Genomic DNA, 14,980 nt, shown 5'->3' with positions numbered 1-14,980 from the left:
AGTAGCGAAATCAGATGTACTTACATGAACGGGAAATTTTTCAAGAATGATTTAAAAATATTTTTGCAACAAGATTGCCAGATTATAAAATATGAAAACAAAAGCGCAAATTGAGTGTAACTAGAGGAATTTAAAGTGCCGTTCTTACTGCATTGCTGAAGTGATTTGTTATGCTGTGCTAGTTACCAAGGATGGGCCCGAAATGGATGTGTGCAAGGTAATAATATACTGGACAATTTAAAAAGTTGACCATAAAAAATGTTAGAAAATAAAAATATATATATATATATATAAGCTAATTTTAGACAAGCTTTTTCGAATAATCTGAAAATTGAAAAGACCGAAATTACAAAACGTTAAAAATTTTATTTTCTTCAATTAAATGCTTACTACTTCCAAAAACATAGAAAGTTTTTATCGAGAGATTTCGCCCTTTATTACCACACAGCCCTTTATTACTTACAATTTTGTTGAAGAATAAGAAACTTTAAAAGGACCTAAACGACGGGTAGTAATCATAACTTATAAGATTTCCTTTTATAACCCATAAGATTTTATGGTTATGGCTGTATTATTAGAAACTGCAGAAGGCTTGAATGTCATATCTTTAGAGGTTAGCTTTTTCAAGGTCAACATATCAAACAAAGTTAACTTTTCTTTTGTGTAGCTGATTTTAAATCTGTCTGGACAAGTTATAGAATTCTGGAAGAATTCTAGATATGAATTCCTCTGAAGCTAAATTTCAAACTATCTGGAAATAAAAGAGACCTGATTTTATTTGAAACACTATCTAAAAAGACATTCTATATTTTATTTTATCTAGAAGAAAACGCATAATTCGTGAAGATACTTTTAAATTTATCTGAAAGATAATTCAATAAAATTACTTTTAAATTTTCTTTAAAAAAATGTTTTAGTTTTCTTAAAAATAATTAAATTATTGGATGCTTTTTTTAAGTGACCATATGGCCGATAAGGATATAAGTATGTCAGATTAGAGTATTTATGCACCTAATTTGGACGCAATTCTTTTTCAACCATCGTTAAAACGTATTTTAATTTGATGTCGTACCCTCTGCAAAACTAGAAAAGTAAGAAGTACCGCACTCATGTTGCTGGTACTTTTTATCATAAAATACATTTTTACTGGAATATGTTTCGGAACAAAACATCTGATGTACCCTAATTTTTACTGTTACAATTGCCACGAAATCACTGAATCATTCTAATTACATAAATATTGCTGCAACAGTTACGGTATAATATCTTACAGTGAAAATAGGTTTCACGATAAAATGGATTTTACTGATGATGTACGAAAGGTAGTGGTACTTTATATAGCAATTTGATCCGACATTTTTTAACTGTACTGGGAAAAAAATAAATTAAAAGCAAAGTGTCCCATTTTATAGTATATCCTTACAGAAGAAGTGCACATTTTCTCCGGAGCAAATATCTGCTTTAGCCTGCCATTTTCAGAAAAGATTACGAGGCATAATTTTACACTGTTTACGTACTTTGAGAAACATAAATTGCTTTATAATTGCATTTTAATTAAATTTGGTAATGTTTTAAAGCATTTTGCCATAACAGTTTAGTAGTTTATTGTTTAACTAATTCCAACAATTGTCAGACATCTTTTAGAGAGATGCTTTCTCATTTTAACTTTATTAAATTAATTACTAACTGTTATAATCTGTGCTTAGTTGAGATTTAAAATCATCATTTTAATTATAGCAATTATTAGTGTTGTTTGAATCATTAAAATTTAGACCGTTTTTTCTATTAACTAAAATATTTTATTTTTAATATTAATTCTTTGAGAAGCATTCAAGTTTAATAATTTTTTTTAATACTCAATATATTATTACGTATTAGGATATAAGTTTTTAAATAATAATTCTTCAGGTGCAAAGTGCAAACTGAAATTTTGATGATCGTAAGTACAAACATTCTTCTTAGATTGTTCAAATTTTTGCACACAGCAAAAAAATTCGGATCAAATTACGATATATCGCCACTTAGGGTGCTTCTTCCCTAAAATCCAATTTCACTTCCAAATATTAGGACGTAAATTTTATCGTAATACATATTTAATTAGAGTGATTCATTGACGTTATGGTATTTATTACTGTAAAAATTATGGTACATCTGATTTTTTTGTTCCGTAACATGTTCCGGTAAAAATGGATTTTACGTTCATATGTGGCGGCACCATAAATGCCGGTACTTCTCAGTATAATTTGATCCGAAATTTTTTGTAGTGCAGAGCAAATCATCTAAATAATTATTTTAACCGGCAATCTTATATTATATTTTGCAGCCGTTGTAGAACAATTAACCTAATTTTGAATTTGCGATTAAAATTGTTCACCTCTGTAGCCTTGTAATTTTGAACCGAATACAGAAGTCAAGGGAACCTCTGGATCAAGCATTGAGAGAAATCTTCCTTTGTGGAGGACAGTTTGTTGAAAATCACCCTTATTTGTGTTACATGGAGAGGAAAAACACGAAAACCTTCCATGGATAGAGGACTCAAACCCATGATCCATCTACCACTTACATCAACACTATGAACGGTGCGAAATCATATCGACCAGTCATCGCTGAGATTCGTATCCAAGCTACCTCATTGGCAGACGAGAGCTCTATCCACTGAGACATCACGGCTCTTTAATGATGGTTGATTGCGTCACTTTATATTTTCACCAAGGAAAATAATAGTTTTTGACTGCAATTTCCTGAGAAAAGGACAATAACAAACAAAGGAAATTTGACATTCATTTTGAGAATGCACATGAGAAAAATTATTGTTTTAAAAAACAATAGATTTTTCGGTGCAAATTTCTTAAATAATTTTAAGAATCCTTTGTAACGAAACATTTATTTTTATTTTTTTTATTTCTAATGGCAAGGCAAAAGGTACAAATAGAAAGATGAAATAAATAATGAATACAAATGTACGTAGGATAACAAAGAAAGAAGACCGAAGTCATTGCCTTAAAAGTTCTCTTGCTTCCCAATATCTTGAGGACTCAGTGTGTCCATGAAGGGCCCCACATAGAAGCAGGTGGTCCCTGCCCAATTTCTCTCCAGATTTACAAAGTTGACAAAAAGGCGTGGTGGAAAGGCCTATGCGGTATAAGTGAGCAGAAAGACAATCGTGACTTGTATATAAGCGGAAGGCCGTAACTGCATCACGTCTTTTTTTGTCGGGAATTAAGGAAGAGCTTACATTTCTCCAACTTTTCACAGCTGCGCGAGTCTGAAGGTCTTACAATGAGTTGGTTTTACATAAATTTTTAAGGAACAGTTTGATTTTCCAAAAGGAAGTTGCCGTATTTGGTTGTTATAGCAAATTGGCACCTTTCTTGGCAAGTAAATCTGCCTGCTCATTGCCCCAAACACCACAATGGGCTGGCACCCACTGGAGGACTATTCGTTTTCCCCTCAAAAATAAAGACCTCAAAAGGTCTTGACATCGGGAAATCTCAGGTGTCAAGGGACGTTTATGTGAGCTAATTGATTGTATGCCCGCCTGTGAGTCCGAGAAGAGAACTGCATTTTCAGATTTGTGTTGGAGGGCCAGTAGCTGCTGTAAGGCCGTACTCAAGGCCACTACTTCTCCATCAAAGGCGGTGCCAATGTATCCTGCTGGTACGTAGAAAGAGAAAAGTTCCGAAAAGACACCAGCCCCTACATTAAAATGGCAGTCAAATTGAGAACCATCGGTAAAAACATGTAGCCAATCGTCGACTGGGTATCTAACCGCCATTGTCTCCAGGGCAAGATTTTTTAGAATAATTGGAGCAACATCTTTTTTACCATGGACAGTTTTCACAAGATCCAAGTTTATTTCAACGTTTGTTATTTCCAAGGGGGTTTCAGGTTTCAAAAGAGGTAGTGCATGACACGCATTTATAACGAAACATATATGGTCACATTTTCACAAAAAAGGAAGAAAAAACTATATTCGACTGCCAATATTCGAAAGAATTTTTACTCAGAAATAAAATGTGAGATACAATAATAGAGAACGAAAAGAATAAAAATTAAATCTCAATCTTCTTCTGAATCTTAAAAGATTTAGAAGAACGACTCTGCAGTTTCTTAAAACATTTTTTTTAATTTGTTTCTTGCATCATTATACATTATTTCTGAACGTTACCAAAATAAATACTTACATTTGACTGTCATTTTTAAAGGAAATTCCTCGATGCAATTTTTAATTGTATTAGTATAACAAGAGTCATCGATAATTTTATAAATGTATTATAATTGTTTTAATTAATGATGTTTAAATTCATTGTTGCTAACAAGGAGATGATGACTGTTTAGTTCTAAATTCAGCGATTGTTCTGCTTCTTCTGTGATTGTTAAAAATGTCCTCTTTCCCTTATTCTTCTTAAGACAATAATTCATTATTTTATTGTGTGTTTAGTTGAGATTTGAAAGCGTATTATGATGGAGATGGCATCGTTTTAAATATTTTTTGCATCATTACATATTATGCCTTTTTTTACCCAACTTCTCTTCTCCTATTTTTGACTTTAATTTGGAAAAAAAATTTGCACCCCATTTTCAAAGTGTGGGTTTTAAGCAATTGGAATTTTATTTTTCTCCTTACAAGTTACAATTAATTGTTTATTGTATTATTACATATTAGGTTTCATTATTGCCAAATTACTTAGTTATTTGTGACCATTATAGTGTGAGTTTTTGTGATCAAATTTTTAAATAAAATTTCTACTTATAATTTTATATTTTATGCTTGCACTAAGGGAGATAAATTATTTTTAAATTATATTCTAGATGGAGAAAAAAAATCTGGCGAAATTGCAGTATTGTATAGTCATAACATTCTGCTTTTTTAAATCGTAATTACGATTAATAAAACTTAAACATACGTTTTTTAAACCATCATTTGGTTATTTTCCCTTTCGTATGACAACGATTTACTGGAATTTTTTGCTTTCAAAATTATAGTTCTTATTACCAAAAATTTAGCAAGAAATATAAAACTCGAAAGCAAATTTATAAGAATAAACTTTGTTTATGTCATGCTCTAAGATATCATGATATAATTATCAAATTTTGCCACATTTACAAAATTTTATTTCATATTATAACACTTTTTTTAACGGTTAATCTTACAAAAATATCTTCAAATGCGTTTTGGTAAAGAATGTCAAGTTTTTGCTTTTCTCATAGATTCAGAAACACGGTAAAGTTTACCGCATTCTGGTAATTCCGACAGGATTTTTTTCTCATTGTAACAGTTTTAAATATGAATGTAGAAATGCAAGATATTTAAAAATGTTTCCAAGATTTTTTTTCTAAATTTCTTTCTTAAATGTCTTTAAGTAATTATTTAGACAAAGCTAAACCAAAAAGCCTAAATGATATTTATAAAAGTGTTAATTTTTAATTTTATTTTTGTACTGGTTCCATTTTCATAACATAATTTTACTATATTGTGTTAACACTAGCAACAAACACTAGCATTAAACTAGTTTTGCTGATGAACTAGTATTATACACACTAATACACTAGCATTAATGCTAGTATAAAAAAAATTGCATAATAGCATTTATCTCTTACATAACAATTTAGAAGCAGTGTTACCAAAGTTTATATTTAACAAGTAACGAAATGGTGTAAAAAGTAATAAAAAAATATTTACTTTAATATTAAATAATTAAATTCTGAAATTTTAATCACAGTAAAAGGCCTCTTATACCTTAGTTCTTAGTTAATTTTACCTTTATTTTTACTTTCTTAAATTTTATTATTTCATTAAGATCTTAGTTTTTCTATTAAGTTAAGTGCAAACCCTGAGGAAGAAAAATATGTATAAATATTGTATGTTCTAAGCTTTTATTGAAATTTCTCTTGATTTTTCTAAATATTTAATTCGAATAAATTTGTTCACTCTTTTTGGAGATGTTTCTGCTCGTGATTTGAAATTTAATCAGTATTTTACTTTCTTCTTGGCATAAAAAAATGATTTCGAAATTTTTAGTATTCTGATCATCCGATTTGAAGGATTTTGATTGGATTTTTTTTTGTATTAAGAGAACTCTTAAAATAAAAATGTAAAGAGAACTTTGGATAGTTGATATTCTGCACTTAGTTCCTTTCTCAGGAAAAAAGTAGGATTAAATATCTCCCTTATTCTTTCTTTAAACACAGAACTAAAGAATCCCAAGGTTTTCATAATTTTTCAAACTATCGGGTTGTATTAATTTATAAAAAAAAAACATAATTTGGTAAGAAGTATAAAACAATATCAAATTCTTAATTTCAGTTGATAGCTACATGTGTAGCAAATAATTAGTTTGCGCTTTAACATATGCAATTTTGACAGTAATTTCTTTTTAATTCAGTCTTTATCAATTCCAAGGTCGTTATTATTTTCAATATTTTTTATTTAAATATTCCATATCATTTTCAAGCATTCAGTTTGAATTAATTTATAAAAAAGTCTTTTTTGGTAGGAAGTAAAATAAAATATCAAATTCTTAATTTTAGTTGAAGGCTGCGCATGCAACAAATAATTCATTTGCGCTTTAACATTTTCAATTTTGACGGTAATATTTCCTTAATTTGAAGTAAATATTAATTTAATTCGAAGTAAGATTAATTAAGAATGATTTAATTCGTAGAAGGATTTTAATATTCTTATTAAGAAACAATATTATGAAACATAATTAAGAGAGTAAAGTACAGACAATGCTTATGAAAAACTTTATCGTTAACTGTAACAATGTATATTTAATTTCAATTTCAAGAAATATATTTTAAAGAAGAAAATTTAAAAAAAATTATCTCTGATTACACAAGAATTCGATTTCCATAATGTAATAACCAGGCAGGAAAAAAGTAACCACAACAATACTATAAAATAAACAATGAAATGCATGAAATGATGATAAAACTTCTCTTTTTTTAATAAATTGATTTGACTTGAGCTAATTAAAAAACATCATTCATATCGACTTTCTAATGAATTGAATTTCATTAACATTACTGTCTGCAGGACAAAAAAAACGCCAGCTTTTGTTCTATTGATTGCACAATTAGAGAAACTACACACACAAAAATTGCAGTTTCATTGGATGGATAAATCTATTCATGATGTGCTAATTAGTTTCATTTTGAACTACTAATTCATTTACATACTTACAAGCTTCATTTGATTCATTTCTTAAGCATACAAGATGACAATAAAAATATTTAATAAGTGGTAGCATTGTGATGGTCAAGCGTAAAAAAATTTCAGTTGTAAAAATTGTGACGCTTTTAAAAACTTAGACGCAGAGGCAAACATTTATTTTTTTTTAGAAAAAGTTAAAAAGTCCATGATATGTTATAATGCAATTTATTTAAAATGTTTTTTTAATAGGTATACATTAATTTCCAAAATTATATTTTAAAAATATTTAACTTGACAAACTGGATAAAATGTGATTTCAATTTCATGGTTCATGTTTTTATGCATTCTTCCAATTTTTAAATTCAAAATTTATGAAAGCATTTTTAAAATTTTGATTCGAAGCCTAATTTTGATCTGAAAAAAAGCATTTTTTTATAAAATTTATCTTATATTTTATTAGATTATTTTTATACTGAAAAAATTACCTGAAGCATTATTAAAATGATTAATTAAATGTAGACAAAATTAGTTAATTGCATTGATCAGCTTATTATTTTATTAGTTCATTAATTATATTAGATCTTAAACTTACCTAAGCGAACAAGTACTGAAAAATCTAATTAACATTATAAAGCACAATTGATCTACACAAACATTTTAGTTATTTAAGTTATAGAAAATTATGGAAGTATCAATTAAGTTATAGAAATTACATTATATCCATTTACCGTTATACTGAAATATTTTAACGAAAAACTGAAGAAATATTTGCAAATTATATAACAAGTTAATTATTTCTTGATAAGCAGCTGCTAAGATTTTATTTGTTAAATCTTTAAAAATCTGAAAGAAAATGACATTTATATGATGGCTATTAATGTAAGATAGCTTTCATCTTTATATGAGCATCTCATAAAAATATTTTGCCTCCGTTGTATTTTGTTTCCTTGAAGATTACAAATAAATTTTATTTTTCCAATCAGCTTAAGATCAAAATTATAATTAGCTTACAACTTCCTAAATGCATGATAATAGTTCCTATACAATCACCTGAAAAAGTATTTTCTATGATGAATATTTGTTGTTCTATCACCAAAATTCAGTGCTCTTTTTGCATTTATTGCTTTAATTTATTTATTCCTGAATATTTTTAAATATGCAAAATGTCCTTAATGTTTTTGAAAATGTCAAACCTTAATAAAAAAAATAGAGCTTTAATATATGCCTTTAAAAATCAAACATTAATCCTTGTAAAACATAATGTTGTTTATAATTGTATGAATTTTTAAAATGTAAACTGTCTTTCAACTGGCAAAATTACAAATAAAGCGGTTCATAGTTTCCCTGTTACATTGCACTTCTTCATTTATTTATTATTCATTTATTTATAATTTATTTATTAATATTTCAGAAGAAAGAAAAACAAACTATAACTAAAAATATTAATATCTTAAGAAAGAATTACATGCAATTTATTATTTTTAAAAACTTAAATTTTTTTTATTCAATTCTATTTGACTTAAAAATGTTTTACTGAATTTTATTTCTTGAATTATTATTGAATTTTATTTCTTGAATTATTATTGAATTTTAGTCAGTGAATTATTATTGAATTTTATTTATTGAGTTATTAATGAATTTTATTTATTGAGTTATTATAGAATTTATTGAATTTAGAATCTTTTGTTTGAATTTATAATTTTTTTTAAATGGTTTGATCATTTTGCTTAAATTGCAACAATTAGATTCTCAATTTCTTGGTACATATTTCTTAAAAGTTCCCATTTCAACGAGGAAGTGCCAATAGAAGAAAGTAGGGAAATTTCTTAAAAGTGTTTTTTGATACAAATAAAAGTTTATCAAACTTTTTTTTTACACAAATTCGTTTATTCACTCTTATGACTGAATATTTCCACTTATATTAAGATAATATCTGATCACAATTTTTTGATGCTTTAAGTACGGCAACTGTTGTTACCGGTTCTCTGGTTCAGTATCACAGAGCTTGCTCATTTTGTCTCCTATGTTGAAAAGAAGGAAAAAGAACTATTTTTCTACCGAGTGTATCAAAAATAATTGTCGATTTAAAAAAAATATGTCTAAGAAAATGTACAGTTTTTTCTTACTTTTAGGAAATCATGTACATTTATAGTCTCACCAACTTCTGAAATTAGTTGAAAAGTTCATCCACAGATAATGCTGTTCAGAGGAATATATCGCTGTTTCAAAATTAAAACGACACTTCTGCACTCACTTCTCATTCAAACGACACTAATTATGTTTTCAGAAGTGTCTTTTTAACTTTGAACCAGCGATATGAGGAAAACTTTAAAATGATGTAATTCACAATATTTCCCATTTATAATAACTTTTACCAGTCTGAGAGCGAAAGCAACTGGTGTCCATTGCAAATATTTTTATTAGCGGTTTTTAATGATTTTTCAGACAACAGCACCATCTTTCAGTGAGTTTTTGAACAAATTTTTAAATTATATCAAAGTTAGATTCCTATGCAAATAACAACAACCTGAATTTCTTTTTTTACAAAGATTTTCTAAACCGTATCAGTCGCTTTGAAGAGTCAAGTATTTTCTGTAATAAAATGTTAAAATTAATTTTTAAATAGCTCATTGCCTATTTTAATGAAATAAATAAAAACAAAAATTAGTCTTAAATGCCATTTCATATATAAAAAAACTTCGCTGGAAAATAATAATATTTCCAAGAAAAAAATTATGTTTAAAAGGATTTTAGAATCTTTTTCTAACTTTTACTTTTAAAATTTTGTTGTTGATAAAAATATAGATTATAATGCTTTATCGGTAACAATAAAATTCTATTACAATTAATAGAGATGCAGAGTCTTAAAATTCTATTTAACATTTATTTTATAAAAATATGAGATTTCTAATACTTTGATAATAAAAACTACAACTTTGATTAGCATTTTTAAATTGTTTGCCTGCCGATATGATTTCATTATAAAAATTAAATACTTTTCTTGACAAAAAATGCATTTGTTGCCATGGGCAGGGAGGTTGACAGAAATCTCAACAGTAACCATTATAATTTGTTTTGTTTTCTCATAAATCATTATTTAGAATGAAGTGACAAAAATTTTATCTAATATGGTTCTTAATTGATCAAGCAAACATATAGGATTAAGGCATTGAAAAATTTTAGCTCATCTGGTTTTACGTTTTTTTGAAAAATAGAATATTAATTAAATTTTCAATCCAATTTTTCACTGTTCAATGATTTATAATTCCTCAATTTTTTTATTGATTTTAACAATATATTTAAAGATGCATTTTTTGTTTTAAATATAGCATTTAAAGTTTTATGGAATTTCAAAATTTTCGCAAAAAACACGATTTATTCCTGGTTAGTTGTTAAATTCCTAATTAATAAAATTTTAATACTAAGTCTTAGTCACTCAGAAAATCTCTTCTAATTTTTTGTATTCAAATTTATTTATTGAAAACTTGATTTTTTAATCTAACATATAAAAAATTTTACCAACTTATTTATTATACTCTATCTACTGGTTAAAATCTCAAAGCTCAATGAGTTGTACAGTGCGAAACATTAAAATCCAACCAACCTAAATAATTTTTGATCCAATGATCAGATCTTCACATACTGGAACTCAATCTTAATTGTTCAAAACCGTGATCTCAAATATGCTAATTAATTAGTTCAGACGGCAGTATAAAATCGAGCTCGAAAGCGTACTTTTTCTGAATAAACATACCTTTTTTCCAATTTATTCGAATTTCTGACTCCCAAAATAAAGGGGGTAACCGTAATCTGGGAAATAGTTTGATCAGATGAGCAATCCAAAGTTTGGACCCCTTATTGTTTATTTTACTTTTTGCATTTTTCGCCATACGTTGAGAACTAAGCAAATTAAACAATTTTTACACACATTTATCATATGAACTGATGTTATGAATTATGAGTATGGATTGGTCTTCTGACTAAACTATTGTAATCATATTTCCCAGATTACGGCTAACCCCTATATTTTGGGGGTCAAAAATCCGAATTCGTCGAAAAAAGGTATCTTTATTCAGAAAAAACACATTTTTGTGCCTGCTTTTGTAACTTAAAATATAGTTTGAACTAACTGTATATTTGAGGGCAACTCCTCAAAACTTTAAGATTGAGTCTTAGAACGTGAAGATCCGATCATTGTATCAAATGTTATTCAGGGTGGTCGGTTTTTTCTTTGCATACTGCGCATAAGAAAATATTACAGTTTTATTTTTTTAATGCATTTTTTTAATGTTTATTTACCCATTCATAGGGTCATACAGCATTTATTATAAATGCTTTATCATAAAAATGGTTTAAAAACATGAGATGAATATAATTTTTATATTCTAGCATTTTTTGGAATAAAATATTGAAATTAAGCCATTATTTCTGTCATTTATATAGTTTACTATAAACATTTTGAAAGCTCCATTTCTCTTATTAAAAAATCGTATATCTGTTTAACATTTCATACCGAGTATAAGGCGATGATATTAAGATAATAATGTTTCTGTAAGCATCAATTTTTTTGCATAATGTAATAGTTTTTGAAACAATACTTCAATTTTAGCAAAATTGAAAATAAATTTCAATAAAAAAACTGAAACATTATAATTTTTAAAAAATATATTATTCTGAAATAGGAAAATAGAAACAAGTGAGGAATTCAAAAGTTTAGTTTAATTTTGAATAATTACTTAATGATATTTTAAGAAGCTATTTATTGATGGAGATCATCACTAAGAAACAATCATGAATGGACTTGTCAAAACAGTAATAAATTTGAGAAAAGAAGTTCAGTGTTCGTAATTGTATCGAAATTCAGAAAAATTGCAGAATTGATTACTAATTTATACGGTAATATAAAGCTTCCTAATTCAAATCAAGAGTATACACTCATTTTCATGGTGGTTTTGCAAAAATGACATTAATTTACGGTTAGTGTTCATATATTTTGCAAAAAAAAATTTAAGGATGGACCTGGATTCTTATTATATAATGAGACCTGCATTTCACTTTACGGGGATAAATTTATTTTTACGGTCAGCGACTGAAAAGCCTTTAACCGATCACTGACCGCTATCTAGTGCTGAAAATATTTACAGTATATTATAAATGTACATACTTAGTATTTAAAGGTAAAAGTAATAGAAATAAATGCCCAATACTTTTGATATTTTTTTAAAAAAAATCTCAGTTATTTAAAAAATGATATAAAATTTTTTTGTAGGTGATAATTGAGTTTGTAGACGGCAACTATTAAGAATTTTGTATTTCGTATTTTTTTTTTAATAAAGCAGATGAAACATGTCCATTTGAGAATCATCATATTCGCTTCATTTATTAATCTGAAAAAGGAAAACAAGCAAAATAAAAATGTTACGCATATTCTAGCTAAACTTATTTATTTAACATTTCACATAAGTCAAGGATGTAATTTCCTGAAATTGCATCCTATGAAACATTGTAAATATTTCACTCGCAACAAGTCGAAATTACATTTTTTAAAAATACGTTTTGCATTATTTAATTAATGCGAAACAATGCCAATACAGTATCGAAAATTTTAAAAATACAAATCAATCACTTTTCTTACATAAAAAATGCAGTTGCTTACTATTGATTAATCTAATTACTATTTGTATTTTAGAAATCTAATTACGTTGATCTAATTACCATTTGTATTTAACTGCAACTTTTTTTGTTCATAATAAAATTACTTTTGACATTTTACGAATAACAATTTTAAAAAGTAAACACAAATATCAATAATGTTATTACATCTAATAAAATAATAGATTCACCAGACTTTATAGCAAACTAAAAACTATTATAGTCATAAAAATCGTTTCATGTTTTTTTTGTTTTCTCTTTCACTGTGGTATAGACAATATAAACCTTTACAATAAAATTATTTATTAGTTATGACACTTTTAATTTTGAGAAGAAAGAATTTTTAGATTTTTTCGTTACATTGCTTTATGATGAAAATGTTTTTTAAAAAATTTAAATTTTAAAAAGCTATTTTAAGTTTTTATTAAAATTGGTCCATAATTAAAATTGGTCGATTGCTCTTTGCAGCGATCAAAAGATAACAATAAAAATTGATTTAAAAAAATCAGTTAATTGCAATTATGGACAGAGCCCATGCTGTAAACACATGGTCATGTTTGGAAGCTTAAATCAACTTAAAACAATTATTCAAGGTCATCAAAATACGGACATACAAAATATTTTTTTTTAATTTTTCTAAAGCCACAACCAGCCACAAAATTTTTTCTAAAGTCACTCACACACAGCACGTATTACAATGCATCGTGCTTTAATTATTTTCTTTGACGTCATAGCACTCTAGGACAGTTTTGAACTGTAGAAGGTAGACGATTGATTTGCTTTTATTAATTGTGTCATTAACTTAGATTTGAAAACATTTGTGACAAAATATTTCTTGTTTTCTTAAATTTACACTGCCAAAATAAACGAATTTTGGAAAGTTAAATGTTAAAAAATATTTCATTAAATCTTATTTACTGCCTAATTTTATTTTCTGTAAGACTTCTTTAGCCATCTACAACAGTTTTTACTGTATATATTTTTTATTATTTTATTTATTTTATTTATTTTATTTATTTTTTTTATCAATTATTTTTTGTGCAACTCTAAATGGGAGAAAAAGTGTTAAACTTATACTTAATAAACCATTTAGTAAGAAACTAGATGTTTCTAGATCAAATTTAATAATGTTAAATTTTTCAAAGAAATGATAATGTAGCATCACAGGTTAAAGAAGTATAAATATCATGACAAATTATCCTTTAACTAGAAATTTTGCGATAAATACATCCTCAACTATAAACTTTTTAACTAAAACTTTTGTTTAAACCATATGCATTAACTAAAAATAAACAATATAAAAAAATTTTTTTTAATAAGTATGTCATTTGAGCTAGCATTTACTTAATTAATTTTGTATACTTTGCAATTATCTAATCTTTCGCAAAATGATGAATATTCGATTCAATTTTGATAACAAAAATTTGCAGACACTTAAATCCACACAGACTGTGAGACAAAGAAATTAGAGTTCGATTCCTAAATTGTTTTTTTTTTCGATAATGATATCATGTATATCAAAAAAAAAATTTCTTTAACTATATATTTTATTGACTTTTTTTTTGTTGCTTTAACAGCCAATTGCGTAAAATTACCAACCGATAATCTGAGCCTTAAGCAGAACTCACACAAAGAGAAGAAAAAAAAAATATTCTGCAAATAGTTAAAATAATATTGTAATAAAAGAGAATGATACAATGATAAATATAATGGTTACCAATCGATTGATATCTGGGCAATTCCATGTGACGGAATGACATTTCGACTTGCAAAATAACAATTAATTGAAGTTTCTATGTATCTAATTTCAAATAAAAAAAATTTTCCTCATGCATATCATTATTATTGGCATAATGCCCTTCATAAACTAAAAAAGCAGGATTTTCTATCTTTTTTACTTTTAATTTTACGAACTTTTTATTTGCGTGACGGAATGACATTTTGGCAACCAAGCTTTTGGCATGCCGCTTAGAACTGGTAGTTTCTGCGAATTTTGCAGCTATTAGTTTTCTGAACTATTTTATACTTTTAGTATAATGTGTAAGCAATGTAAAATGTGAATTTGGAAAATTAACCTCAGGTTGGCTAGCAGTTATTAACATCTATTTGCTGTGACGGAATGACCGTGACGGAATGACAAAAAGTTTAGTGGAAGAAAGTCTTCATTTAAAA

General features: G+C 26.9%; 1 protein-coding gene across 1 annotated transcript; it reads right to left on the bottom strand.

The window, feature by feature from the left end:
- Positions 1-2,992: 2,992 nt before the first annotated feature.
- On the bottom strand, positions 2,993-3,775 carry LOC107452794 (uncharacterized). The gene is made up of 2 exons (XM_016069375.3): positions 3,367-3,775; positions 2,993-3,273 (listed from the first exon to the last, which is right to left on the bottom strand). The coding sequence occupies exons 1-2, from the start codon at positions 3,773-3,775 to the stop codon at positions 2,993-2,995; spliced, it is 690 nt and encodes a 229-aa protein (XP_015924861.3).
- Positions 3,776-14,980: the final 11,205 nt, after the last annotated feature.

Source organism: Parasteatoda tepidariorum, chromosome 3, assembly GCF_043381705.1.
Source record: "Parasteatoda tepidariorum isolate YZ-2023 chromosome 3, CAS_Ptep_4.0, whole genome shotgun sequence".
NCBI classification, from domain to species: Eukaryota; Metazoa; Arthropoda; class Arachnida; order Araneae; family Theridiidae; genus Parasteatoda; species Parasteatoda tepidariorum.
The sequence above is the reverse complement of the archived record's forward strand: the minus strand, read 5'-3'. Positions and strand labels throughout refer to the sequence as shown.

What these genes read in the sequence shown, in the direction of transcription:
- LOC107452794 (XM_016069375.3), bottom strand. Translation starts at nt 3,775, where the DNA reads ATGGCGGTTAGATACCCAGTCGACGATTGGCTACATGTTTTTACCGAT. An exon ending in AGATTTACTTGCCAAGAAAG is followed by an intron (nt 3,274 to 3,366) that starts GTGCCAATTTGC and finishes ACTCATTGTAAG; the next exon opens with ACCTTCAGACTCGCGCAGCT.